Below are 13,550 nucleotides of genomic sequence, written 5' to 3'. Positions count from 1 at the left end.
GGAGCAGGTGGGGATGAGGAGAAAGCATATGTTCCTCCATTTCTGCAGAAGTTTTTTAACATATTTTCTGTACTTCCCTACCACTGATCTGTTCAGCAAATTTTCACTCCTCCCATACCAAACAGAGGATGGGGGCCTATGGACATGGGGGACTTAACAGTGATAAAGTTGATGTGAAAGTTTTTATATCTGAAAGGCAAGGTTGTAGGAAAGACAGAGTATTTTATTAGAATAATTCATGTAGTTGGGAAAAAGCAGAAGAGCTTTTGGGCATACAAGCTCTTCTGGGGAAGGTGTGCACATATTTTGTTGAATAATATAAGGTTCTATCTACTGAAGGAGTGTTCATCATCCATGGTTAACTTAAACTTGCCTTTAGCAATGATCATGAATTCTTTTGAAAAACCCTGAATAAAACTGAGAAGGATTGTATGAAAAAGACTTTTCTTTTTACAGTCTCTGAAAGGTGGTACAAGGTGAAGTTTGCAGCGTGCTGGGTACTCTTTATGCACAGGGTACATGCAGACTGTGTGCTCTCTGCAGTTTCCCTCTTACAGTCCTAAGTGTGCCTTAGTTTTCACACCATGGAGCAACTCTTCAATGTAGAGTTTGCTTCAAACAGCAGATTTCTCCACTGGGAGGATTATTAGGGTGCCAGCTCTAACTGGAAGGTACAGCATTGTCATTGATCCATGTTAGGACCCTTTTGAGGAGCTACAGCATTTCACAAAGGCCATGAGATATTTATCAGGTGATACCCAGTAGCAGCTTTAGACCTGGGCCAAATTCAAGGGAACAATCCAGATGTGAGAGGCCATGTATTGTGCTCAGTGAGGCATTCTGTTGCCTGAAACTGTGGACTTGGTGATCCAGGAATAAATTAAATATAAACAGTCCAATGAATGTCCAATGTTACTCAGTCATCCAGATACATTATGATAATACAGCACTATGGAGAGAGATACTGTGGTTGAAATAATTGTGACTGTTAATTTTCAGCCTTGTTGCTAACAGACATTCCTCTGGAAGTGATTATACAGATGCAGGAAAACATTACTTGAAAGACAATTACTTTTATTTAACTCCAGACTGAAAGACAAAGGAATTTATGAGGTTTGTAACTGTTTGATGTTGTATCTATAAAATGTGTTTGTTTCCATAAACAGTCACATAATGTATTCACATTGCAGTGTCAAAGGAATGAAAATCTGGCTTCGTTCTTCTTTTTAGACAAAACATAACAGCGTAACATTATGATGAAGATCTGGGAGACTTTCTGCTCAGTTCTAGTTCTTCCTCTTAAATGTCTGATGGCACACCTGGTCTTCACATGTCAGTTCCTGGGGTATTAAAACAATTAGTAAGTATATAGGGGTAGAGGTTCTATTTTGCATATACATCAGATCCCACCAGAAATTGCTACAACTGAGCCACTACATTAAAAACTTGTGTTTATGAAAAAAAAAACCAAACCAAAAGAATAGTGTATTACATGTAACGAAGCAGCAGGTATGCACCTCATGTTGCAGTAATTAGTTTTGACACTTGAGCTCTAAGAAGAATAAACATGAAAAATGCATAAAAATTGTGCTTTAGTTCAAGGCTTTTTCATGCTCTGTTATTAAAACAATATACTGTAATAGTTTATAATTCATGTTACCTCAAAATTCATGAGAAGCACTGAAACAAGGAAATAAAAATAAAGGAGGAATGCTTTAAAAAGATGATTTGCTTCAGAGGTGTGCCCAGCCATTTCTCAGGGGCCAGAACAATGCACCATTGCTGCCCAGTGCTGCAGCTGACCTCTTAAAGGCTGCACAGCTGCACATTGCATTGCAGTCAGTTTGGTTGTTGTCATTAGGCAGCACTCCTGGGCCAAACAGGACTTTGCAGGGAGCTGAAGTTGCCTTTGTGGCCAGCAAAGGGCCAAGCCTGAACACTTGTTGTGAGGGTCTACTTGGCTTCTCTGCTTCCACCAGTCTCAGCATGAATCCTGGTGCCAGCATGAAGAGCCTTAGGTCAGCTTTTGAAGATGTGTTCAAATAGAGCTGGAGAAGTGCACTGGACAGGCGACTTTTGGTTGGTGGCAGATCGTGGTTTCTAATTCCTGGCTTTGACCTTTCAAGCACACAGATGTGAGCCAGTGTGATTGCCCACAGCAAGTGTATGTAAACTTGGGAAGGAGAAGGTGTCTAGGTGCAAAGCATGGGATAGAACAATGGCTCTTCTTAAGCTTGTCTCCGTCTACCTATTGTGCTATCCAACATCATCATGGCCATTTCTTAATTGATCTCCCAGGAAACCCTGGAATAATTATCATTATGTGAAATGTTCAAAATATGAGTAGATGTGGCACTTTGTGATATGGTTTAATGGACATGGTGGTGTTCAGTCAAAGCTGGGGCTTGATGGTCTTGGAGGTCTTTTCCAACCTCACTGATTCTATGATTCTATGATACTGTTGTTTTGAAATCTTTCTGGACACCACTGATTGCTTATTTCCTGTACAAGCTCTTCTGGCCTCTCTTGGATTTACCACATCTATCTTTGGGCTGTAGCTCACTACTTTAGATGTTTGAATTTATTATTGAACTAGGAAAAAATAATTGCAGTATAGGTTGTTTGTGGGATCCTCCCCTGAGTGTCCAGGGGTTTCTGATCTGTATTACAGCACAGTGTGCTAAATTTTCACATTGCTTCTTTCAAAAGAAAGAATAACATTTTTCTTGCAATCTCTCTGATTTTTTTTTGTCTTTTTTTTTCTACCAGTGATTATATAAGAGTGAGATTATGTTAGAGGTGCAATGTAATGGGAAGGGTTAAGAGCTGGAGGGCAGTGGACTGGAGCAAAGAAACCACTGCAGGGTTATGACTTAATTGGGAGCAGGTGGAAAGAAATTGAGCATTCCTGAATTGAAGCAGAGGGGGAATTTCCTTGGACTTCAGAGATCAGAACTGTCTAAATAAAAACCTTTCTAACTAGAAAAAAATAATGGATCCTTTGAAATGGAAAACCTGAGCTTATGCTGCAGCCTCAGTGATGTGCACTGTATCTGTAGAGCAGCCCTTACCAGATGCAGGATGTCTCCTTCAATCCAGTGCTTCCAGCCCCTGTTCTTCTTCTCACCTTTCTGAACACAGACCAGTTTGTCACCATCCCAGGTCACCAGGGTCTGCATGAATCAGATAATTAACTCAGTTACATTAATGAGAAGTTTATGAACATATAAAAATAAGTCAAATCAAACAATGTGAATACACAGTTACAGTTGCACACAATTACAGTTGCTTTCTCTCATTCTCCATTTTCCTCCTAAAAACCCCCTCAAAAGCATTTAACCAAAACCCAGACACATTGAAGATGACATCAGCATGTTGACAAAAAGCTTTGGTACTGCTTTGTTGTCATTTCTGTGTGTTTCTTCACATACATGAATATCACGTGTTCATACTAACTAGGAGGTTGTTGGATTTACAGCGACTTGTGCCATGTATGAAAGTTGTGGGTTTTTTTTGCTGTTTAAAGCCATTATTGAAAAAATTATAACGTTTAATGTATGAAGACTTGAGGGCTTATACCAACAAGGGCAGTGCTAACACTTTTTCTAGCTCTGCATAAAGTTACAAGAGAACCTGTGTGTTAATTTCATCTTCTACACTAAATTTATTTGTATATTTTCATGTACTTTTACAAAGAAGTGTTAAGAGATGTGCTCATAAGCTGGACAATGTGCTGTAGCTGACCCTGCTTGAGCAGAGGGGTTGGACTAGGTGTTCTCAGGAGATCCCTTCCATCCTCAACCATTTCCTGATCTGGTGTGATTCCCATTCTATCAGCAGCAGATAAGGTATTGGGTATTCTGATTCTTGTCCAGGAGCGAGATAAGCCTATCAGTAGGGAAAAGTTCTCTTTACAGGCTAAATGATCAATCTACAGATGTGCCAGGGTACATTCAAAGCAACTTTGTTTGAATTGTTCTGCATTTGAACCATTGTCCTTTAGGGATGCATTTAACCATGTATCAGACAAATCCTTATTAGAGACCAGTTACAGTCCATGAAAGCTCAGTTATTACAAAGCTCCAAGCGTATTGGGAGCTTAATTCATTTTCTAGTTCAGCCCTGGATGATTTATTTCTCTTATGAGGGAGCTTTCCATTAATAATGAGACAAAACTCATTCCATTTCAGTTAATTTCTTTCTTATTTACGGAATTTTCAAGCTACATGCTCTTTAAATTATCCATGCCCTCTTTACATTTAAATGTTGCCTACCAATTTTATTACCTTCATCTAAGTTTAATGTGTTTGAGGCATTGTTTTGTTAATAAAATGACCAGAAAATACTTTTAGAGCAATTCAGAGAATAATGGCATGACATGCTTCCTTTTTCCTTCTCCCCTCACTAGAAACAAATCATATGATTTGTTTAGAAATGAATATTAGGCAATAGTAATTAAATCAGGTAGGATTATAAATGCACAAAATCCTTCCTTCCTTCCTTCCTTCCTTCCTTCCTTCCTTCCTTCCTTCCTTCCTTCCTTCCTTCCTTCCTTCCTTCCTTCCTTCCTTCCTTCCTTCCTTCCCATTTATAGTGAAAATAAAAGTCTGCAAGTGAAAAGATTTTGCAGAGAAAGGCAAGGGCTTTGGCAGTGGTGATGAGCACTAGAGGAGCACTAATTGATGGACTTAAGGAGTGATGAAACTAATGAGTCCTTAGATCACTAGTAATGTCTTCAACTGACCTGAAGAGATGTGGGAGCAGTGTTTTAAAGCATATACTTTGTCACATGAATTTGTTCCACCCAGTGCTCACTGGAGAAGAAGACAGAAAGAAAATTTAGAGCTAGGGTATTCAGGATAGTGAAAAAAAAAAGCATCTTACTATGTGATGGCTTGCAGTGCTGTGAATGAGAAATAATTTGGAAGAAATCATAGGCATTACACTGCACAAAATTAGTTTGAGAATTAAAAGCGATCCATGGTGAACAAACAATGTCTTCTGTTAAATTTGTGCCACTTCAGTGAAGGATGATGTGAGCTCAAATGTAAACATGTCCTTTACACTGCCAATTTCCTGTGGCAATTGCCAAAACAAAACAGGTCTTGTTGACAGTGAGTTTTGATCTCAGCTTTTCAGAGTTTGGCAACCGAGAGCTGATTGGCAGAATATACCTGTGGTAATTGGCAGAGCTGAGAACAGGTAGATTCAGTGAATGATGACAAAAGGAGGGAAGTGGTGCAGGACTCTGAAGGGGACAGTCAATGGAAATTTAAGATCTACTGGCCTTTCTACATTTGAAGTGTTGCTTAAGCATTTCAGGGGTGAGAAGAAAGTAAAACAGAAGCAGTATTGATACGGAAGCATGAAGCTGAATTCAGTAAGTGAATTAGTGCTCATGGGTATTCTTTCCCCCCCTGACTTCTCTGAGAGAGTCTTGTTTGAATGACATGACCCTTGATCCAAATGTTACTTGTCCACATATATCCCTGGAAGGTGTGTGAACAAATGGCCTCAGATTCCTGGGGGAATTCTGAGCTCAGGTTACTCTGTAATCCCAAAGGTAGTAAAGCATCCACTGCTGGGCCTCCTTGCCTCTTTGCCAGTAGCCCTCTCACCCAAACCACTGCTAACTTTGGCTCACATTTCTTTCTTGCCCCTTCCAAAGGTGCTTTTACATTAAAAGCCAAATGTGGGTTTATTTTTAACAATGTCCAACTGTTAAACTGCCCAACTGAGGCTTATCACCGTAAACCCAACCATCCTGAAAAGAAAATCTGTCCTAAATTCACAGGGGTGAATTTACACTTTCATTAAGGAAGATACATAGGTAAAAACACTGTTTTGCTACTGTCTAGATACATAAAGATGTATCATGGAAAAGCTGGAAAAATCCCCTACTGGAAAAACATAATTAATGATTGTCCTCACGTATCTCCCTAGCCATCCTGATTTGCATTTCTAATAAATGCTTTTAGAAGGAAAGAAGACAGTCTCAGGATGCAAATTATTTCTGCTTTGTAAAAATCCTCTGATTTCTCTAAAACACTGGGGTTTTACTTTAAGCATTCAGCTGATTTTTGGAACTGCTGGCTCCTGGTGCTAACTGTAGTACAAACAGCTATCAGGTATCAGATTTTTACCTTTACCACTCGGTTATCCAGTCCTTTGGTGTGTTCTTCAAACTCCACTCCCACAGTGTAATCCAGATCATAGTTTCTGAAAGTACTGAGTGTTTTTGTTTTAAAATTATCTCCATTTTGAACAATCTCCTTTGTTTGTTTCAAGTGTTTTGCAATCTTACGAGTTGCAAAATCAATACCTGTCAAAAACCAGAAAAGAGAGTGAAAATTCCAGTACTTGCTGACAAAAATAAAACCCCACAGCACTTATATTTACACATTAAAAAAAAAAATCCTTAAAGGTGGATCTCAGAATAATATTCCTGATCAGAATTTTAGCATGTTTGAATGGGTAGGTAATCAAGGGAGAATGAGAATGTAATCAAGGGAATTTGGGCATATTACTTTTATGATGAACCTATAGTCTGTGAGAGTATACAAGAGGGTAATTAATTAACTTAAAAGAATGAAAATTATATTAATGAAAAAGAAACAATCAAAAGCCTGAAACCCATTACTGTTAGATAGCAGATGCACAATTTAATTGTAGTTTAAAAGCAGACCAACTCAAAGCCAAAAGTCAAAAAAGTATCCATGTAGAGCATTTGACAGTTCCTGTTTCATATTCTGTCAACATTTTCTGCAGTACTGATCTCCTTAACATCCTTATTGGTTTGTGATGAGGACTAACATTATGGTGTAAACAACTGCTGGGGACTGAATGCGTTGCAAGTTACCAAAGGGAGAATATATATTACCAGGTTCACAGTTTGCCCCAGCCAACCCCCTCATGCCAGCAGCATTACCATCTGCAATAAATATTTCTGACCAGCTGGCAGGGAATCTTATTATGGTTCTGTATGCAAATGAAATAATCTCCCATGCTTCTGCAAGGGATTGAAAAATGGGTTTGGTTTGCTGGCCATCCTTTAGTGGTTTCATGTGTGTGTTAATCATTGTCACCTCAGCAATGCCACTTGCTAATGGAGCCCTTTTTCTTTTGGTAGATTCATTATCCTACTTGTGAAGTAGTAATCGAATTGAGTAAGAGGATAGGCTTGAAAAAAATGTGACTTTTTAACATGGGGAATAATGGTCCTGTTCAGTATTTATATTCAAGACTTCTTGGGTATATTTTATCTGCTGTGGTGGATTAAAGGTATCTCTGGGTCTGATTTATAGCCAGACAACATAAAATTTAGCTCTCTCTGAGGGAAAGAATGTCTAGACCTCTAAGGAAATGCTATTTCTGACTAATATATTAGTCTTGTAGCTCCTGGAGAAAAACCAGGGAGGTTTTATTAAAGCATGGTTTTCATAACTGCATTTTGAACAATATAAGCAATAAAAATGATATGTAGTTCTATTATGGTAGATTTAAATACTTTGTAACATGTTTATGATAAAATCAAAGTCTCTGACTTAAAGCGCAAAACTACTCTTTAATTAAAGTATAGAAATGTGTATGCATTAATTAAAAGGACAGATGAATTTAAAAAAAAAGCCCTCAAAACTTCAGTGTGCTTTGAATCTTAGCACATTAATACTTAAAATATCAACAAAATGTAAAATTGTGAGCAACAGCAGAAGAATATATTTTCACCCTTTCCCTGCAATTTCTTTTCTTTCTGAGAACCACCTACTGCATCTGCATCTTTGCATTGTTTTTGGTCTTGGGGTTTTTTGTTTATTCATTGGCAGTTTTGAATTACTATAACTCATGGTGTATATATAAGTTTGTATATATATATAGTTATAATATATATAAGTTTATAGTTTATATATGCATGTATGCACAAAAATCACTTCAATTAATGTGTATCTTTCTCCTGATATTCAAGATATTGTCCTAATCATTCTTGGTTTTAAAATCCTTTTTATCCCTCACAGGTGTATATGCATACTATTTACAGATGTCGCTAAAGTTATTGAGTTTTTTTCCATCAGTTAAAGCATCAGATTTTTATCTGTGTAACTTAATTTGTTCAAAGCATTAATTAAATACTGGCATTATTGTTACATTAGTGATACAGAATATCTTGTTCCTCTTTAACTAGATTGTGGCTTCAGTGTTACAGTAAGTGTATACCAGGAGTAAAACACAGCTTCTGCATCTGAAAGCCTGTTGTTTTGGGGTTTTTTTATCCCCCCTCTATCTGTTTTTTCATTTATCTAAATAAAGAATAATATCTTACAAGTCTTCATTTGCTTATATATTTAGATCATTGCAATTTTAAGTACATTACAATTACCTGATTTTTAATGTGATTGGCAGAAACCCTTATGCCACAACATACATTACAGAAAAAATCTCAATAATTTTTAGAAGGATATAATTGAAGCATTTTCCCTTTATGTAGTTAATATTTTTTCATTTACCTAAAGCAACCATGTAGCCTTCAAAGTTTTCATTGCTTTCCATTTCCCACGTCCCATTGAAATCAGCAGGCATGGTGGCGAGAGCTTAAAACCAACTTCAGCTCAAGAGGTGAGACTGGAAAGGATCCGCTTTAGGATCTGCTAAAAGAATGTTTTATAAACCTTTTCATATCTTTTTTTCCATAAGGTTTATGATTTTCTAGATAATACAGTTTAAGGGGCAGAGTGATAACCTGAGAAACTTTGCTTTCATTGGCAAAGTTCAGTTGAGCAGCTGGCAGACAAGGAACACTTTCAGAAATATGTAGTAATACAGGATATGATTTTACAGTGACCTTTGTAAAGAACTGCTGGCTATTATGGGATACCTTTGAAATATATTGAACACGGTGGCAAATTGTACAAGCCAGTTAAACTTTCCAAGATGAATTCCCCTTTTAGCTCCTTTCTACGTGTCACTGTTCCTTATGAAGTGGCAGTCTCACAGAGCTGACACACACAGAACTCCCATTTACAACTTATGCAAGGCTTGAATGTGAAACAAATATAAGTAAGACAGGACAGAAAAGGGAATATTCCTGTTAAAAATATTTTTGTTTTCCTTTGATCTTCAAAATATCAGCTATATACTAATAGCTGTACTTATACCAACTACTCTTCCATATTTTTTAGTTTAACAGCAAGTTTAGCAAATGTAAAGTAAAACAAAATAAATCATAATTAGTATCAATCTTGCCTTAAAAATGATTTTTAACTACTCTGAAACATAGCAGTTTGCATTGGAAAGCTATTTTACACATTGTTGTGGAGAAAAACACAGATTTCAGCTGTGCAAATAAGCACATTCAGAATATGTCTGAATGGAGAATTTGAATGTGCAGTCAAACTTTATTGGACTTTAAAGTAAGTACTAAAATCAAATTAATTTAAGGTTTGACATCATGTGGCTTTAATCAGTGAAGATAATTTACAGATAGCTCTACAGAGACACTAATTGAAATGACCAAAATTTAAAAACTTCTTGAACTCCTTGCCTTTCTCTCCTGTTTTTTTTTTTAGAAGGAATGTTAGAAAAAAAATTACTGGAAAAAGTATTAAGGTCTGGAACTCCAACTCAGAAATAAGTAAATGGAAGAGTTACTGATCCTACAATTTCTCTACTATGCCTTTACTTTGCTAAAATTTAATGTGAAATTCCACGAATGCCAAAAACTTATACAGGGATAAAAAAACCACCAAAACAGATCTAAAGAAAGTTGAGAGTTTCTGGGAGCTGAGTTCTTAAAACATCTCAACTTGAGGAGCTAATTTAAGGTAAGGAAAAGAAGGATCTTGATCTCTGTTTGTAGGAGAAATGGAGAGGGTTTTCAATGAGGCATCAGGCAAAGGCTCAAGGAACTGCAGTGCCTGAAAGTTGCAGTCAGGTGAATTGCTGTGTGAATGCCCACAGGAAATTACCTGCATTCTTGGCTGCCAAGTGCAGTTTGTCTACAGAGCACATTACCCAGGGAAGTTGGTTAGCACTGACATCTTTACATAGGAAGAGAGTTGCCTTCTAAAACATATGTCTCATTTCAAGCACAATTTATTGGGCTGAAAACATCTGCTTATGTATTTGTTTCCACTCTAAGAAATTCCAGATGAAACATGAATGATGTCACATTGAAAGTGAAAATTAAAAATCTTTTGTTCTGTAGTGATATTATGTAACACTTACACATTAGGTTTGCTTTTGCATATGTTTGTATACTTTCTTAGCCTCAATGTTAGATCAACATTAATAGTCGATGAGTACTATTTATACATTTTATGTATTTACTAAAAGGCTTCATAAAAATAAGAATACATCAGACTGGATGTCTACAATCACCTCCTAGAATCAGAGCATATGCTGGAAGCTCAAGGTGAGATATTTCATATGCTCATTGATTTCAGTTCTGCTGTAGTTTGCTTCCTATGTAACACAAGATGGGGAAGAGACTGAAGCTGTATTGTGTGACCATCAACAATTAATGTCCATTAACAACTAATAAAGTAACAGACGGTTCTCTTGCTGTAGATATGCAGAGCTAGGCACATTCAGGGAATTAATTATGACATGAACACATCCTTTGCATAAAATATCATCATTAATTAACAGCATATACATATAATTGTACAGCTTTCCCCCACAATGTTTTAATTATGCTCATCTCTTATTACTTTTTTACATTTTCCTCCAATATATGTATTTTCTAAGCATGTGTTTATCCATCAGGCTAAATTAGCATTTAGAGCCTTTTCAGGAAAACATAAAACTAGGAGGTTTACAGACACTAAATTTAACCAATCAGAGAGCTAGCTAAGTGGGGAATTAACAAAACATGAAATATTCACTTGGCAGGGTTCTGTGATGCTTCACAAGCTTTTAAAGAATTTTGTGTTAAGGTCCACAAAGAGAATATTCAGTTTACCAATCAGTATCTTGAGAGACGATAAAACTCTACCAGAGTCAAATGCCTGCCTAAATCATGGGGTGCCGGGATACAGTACAGGTACTGCTCACACTATTGTTTAAAAGCCCTGGGTGGAGAATTCTAAGTCTTGGGTCTGTGCCTTGCTGGTTATACTGACCTGCTGCTCATCAAAATTTTAAAATTTTGACTTATTATCCACTTGAAATCTTAGAAATCATGCTTTGTGCTATATGTTTGTTGTTTATATACTGCATATACAGAGACAAACTTTCAAAATGGCAAACCAGTATTTCCTTCCTGTGGGAAAATTCTGCATTTGGAGAACTGAAGATAGGATGCTCTTTCCAAATTGTCAGGACTGTTTTGTTCTCAGCATCCTTTTCTTGCAAGACTGCCAGGGATGCCATGTGAGTCATGTATTGAACCCCAGGAATGGGGAGAGGATGGTGTCTTCTCCACTTTTTCCAATACACATGCTAAAAATCAAACTCTGAGCTCATATCTTTTGTGTCAGGTTTCAACACAGGGCTAAGATTTATGGCTGAATATTGAGACCTTGGAAATCGAACAGAGTCAGGAAAAAAAATCAACTTATTTCTTCTAAAAGCCTAAGCAACTTTTTCAGTCTTTATTTGTGTGTGAAGAAAAAAAGATGGCATTGCTTGTCTGTTTCTTGTGACTCAGTATTGATTAGTGACAGTTTGAAAAGATCTCATGGAAAACACCTCGACTGACAAGACTGAAAAGTGAGGCCCAAATGCTGTTTTGTGTGGAATGAGTCAGCAGTCATGGATGCCACTTCCAGCATTTGCCTCCAGAACCTCTCATTGTGTCTGAGACGTGCTCAGAAGAGAAATTCTATCTGGGTGGGTGAACAAAGTTCAGCCTTTCTTGCTATCTGAAAGGGCTGGAAGTGCATTCCCCTTGGAAAGGCTCTGTAAAGCACTATTAGAGCTCTATATAAAGCACAGAAGGACCAGTCAAATGGAATTTTTCCTGTAAACCTTTGGATATGGTATTTTGAAGAGATGGTAACATGCTTCCCACTCTGTCCTTGCCTCATTTAATTTTCCTTTTAAATTATCCAATATGCATATATAACACAGGAGAAAAATGCCTTGTACTCCCCCGAGCAGCCCCTACACTCCTCATGCTTGACAGCTGGGACTTTTGCCTATAGTTATTTGGTTGTTGTTTAACACATAGAAATATGGCAAACGACGTAAGTTGTACTTAGCAACTGAATTCCCCTGAAGGATTCAGACAGAAGCAGCATGGTCACAGACACCTATTATTATTTTTAACTTGTTAGCACATGTGCACTCACTAGGTTTATTTTTATTTTTTAGAAAATTAATCACTTGAAATGTATTCAGTGATGGCTGCTACTCCAAAAGCTGTCAGAGGTGCTATCTCAGCAGGCTGGGGGCTCTGTTCTGCACAAACACCAAGAGTCACATTCTGAAAACTAAAAGTACTCTGGAAGGAGACAGTTAGCTCCTTGTTGGTGTGTGATGGCTTGCAGGCTTTTGTTTGTTCAGCTGCTGCCCAGAGACTTCACCAAGACATGGCAGGAGCTGTAGGAGAGGTGTGTACAGCAGGAGAGGACAGAATCCAAAGGTGCTATTTGCAAAATGGACTCAGCAAATGGCATTTGATGGCCTGCTTGGGGGTTGCCCTCCTGTAATATCAACTTGGCATTACCCTACCCTGGATATCCCTCGCTCATCCCAAGCTTTCTCGCTAGGTCAGGTACAACTCAGTGTAAGAAAGCTCACCACAGAGCCTTGGAATTGGAGGTTTGGCTTCTGACTCTCAGGCTGATTGGTTTGTTCAGGCCTGGGCCCTCCAGAGAAGGAATGGAAGGAATTCTGACCCGTTGTACATAGAGTACACTTATTATTTGATGTCAGTTCTTAGCTGATCATGCCAGAACAGAAATCTGCAGGAGCAAACTTTTTGTTGACACCTAAGAGAAGGGGGAATTCCTTCATTCACATCTCAGAAGAGGAACTTGTCTGACATCTTGTTGACAAAATAGTAGGGATGGGGTGTAGACACTGTGGGAAGGTGAGGGAGTACACAGGGCACACAGAACTCACAGTTATGCCAGTTCAGCACATTTTGTGTTTACATTTAACTTAGGCAAAGATGCACAAAAATATGTTTTTAATCACTCTTAAAAATAAAATAATTGGCTTTCAGCCATTGAGTTTTTGTAGGTTTTTTTTTTTTTTTAATTAATGACTGTCTTCAGTCATTTCCATCTCTCTTACTCCATCTGATTTTGCTAATGGAGTTGGCTGCAGATGTTACACACATTATTAATCAAAAGCCTCCCTCCTCTCTCAACTAAGGACTTTAGCTTAGCTCTTAGAGACTTCATAATGTCACTAGCGGTCACGTTACTGAGTTTGATAACATTAAAAATAGAATCCAGTGGATCCTATTGTCTTGGGAACTCAGTTTTATCAAAGTGGTTTACATTATGAAAAATTACACTGTAGAGAAATATTAGCCAATGGATAAAGCTGACCTTGATTTTCAAAATAAATGGGGAATACTGAATTTATTTGTTCACTAATTCTTCTGA

At 37.5% G+C, this 13,550-nt stretch overlaps 1 protein-coding gene across 1 annotated transcript; it reads right to left on the bottom strand.

Annotated features, from left to right (window-relative positions):
- Nucleotides 1-1,057: 1,057 nt before the first annotated feature.
- Nucleotides 1,058-8,639, bottom strand: RBP2 (retinol binding protein 2). The gene is made up of 4 exons (XM_085069692.1): nucleotides 8,502-8,639; nucleotides 6,144-6,322; nucleotides 3,072-3,173; nucleotides 1,058-1,340 (listed from the first exon to the last, which is right to left on the bottom strand). The coding sequence occupies exons 1-4, from the start codon at nucleotides 8,572-8,574 to the stop codon at nucleotides 1,287-1,289; spliced, it is 408 nt and encodes a 135-aa protein (XP_084925818.1). The 5' UTR covers nucleotides 8,575-8,639; the 3' UTR covers nucleotides 1,058-1,286.
- Nucleotides 8,640-13,550: the final 4,911 nt, after the last annotated feature.

The sequence above is a fragment of the Lichenostomus cassidix genome, chromosome 9 (assembly GCF_008360975.1).
Source record: "Lichenostomus cassidix isolate B80296 chromosome 9, HeHo_3.0, whole genome shotgun sequence".
Classification (NCBI taxonomy): domain Eukaryota; kingdom Metazoa; phylum Chordata; class Aves; order Passeriformes; family Meliphagidae; genus Lichenostomus; species Lichenostomus cassidix.
This window is presented reverse-complemented; position numbering and strand designations above follow the sequence as displayed.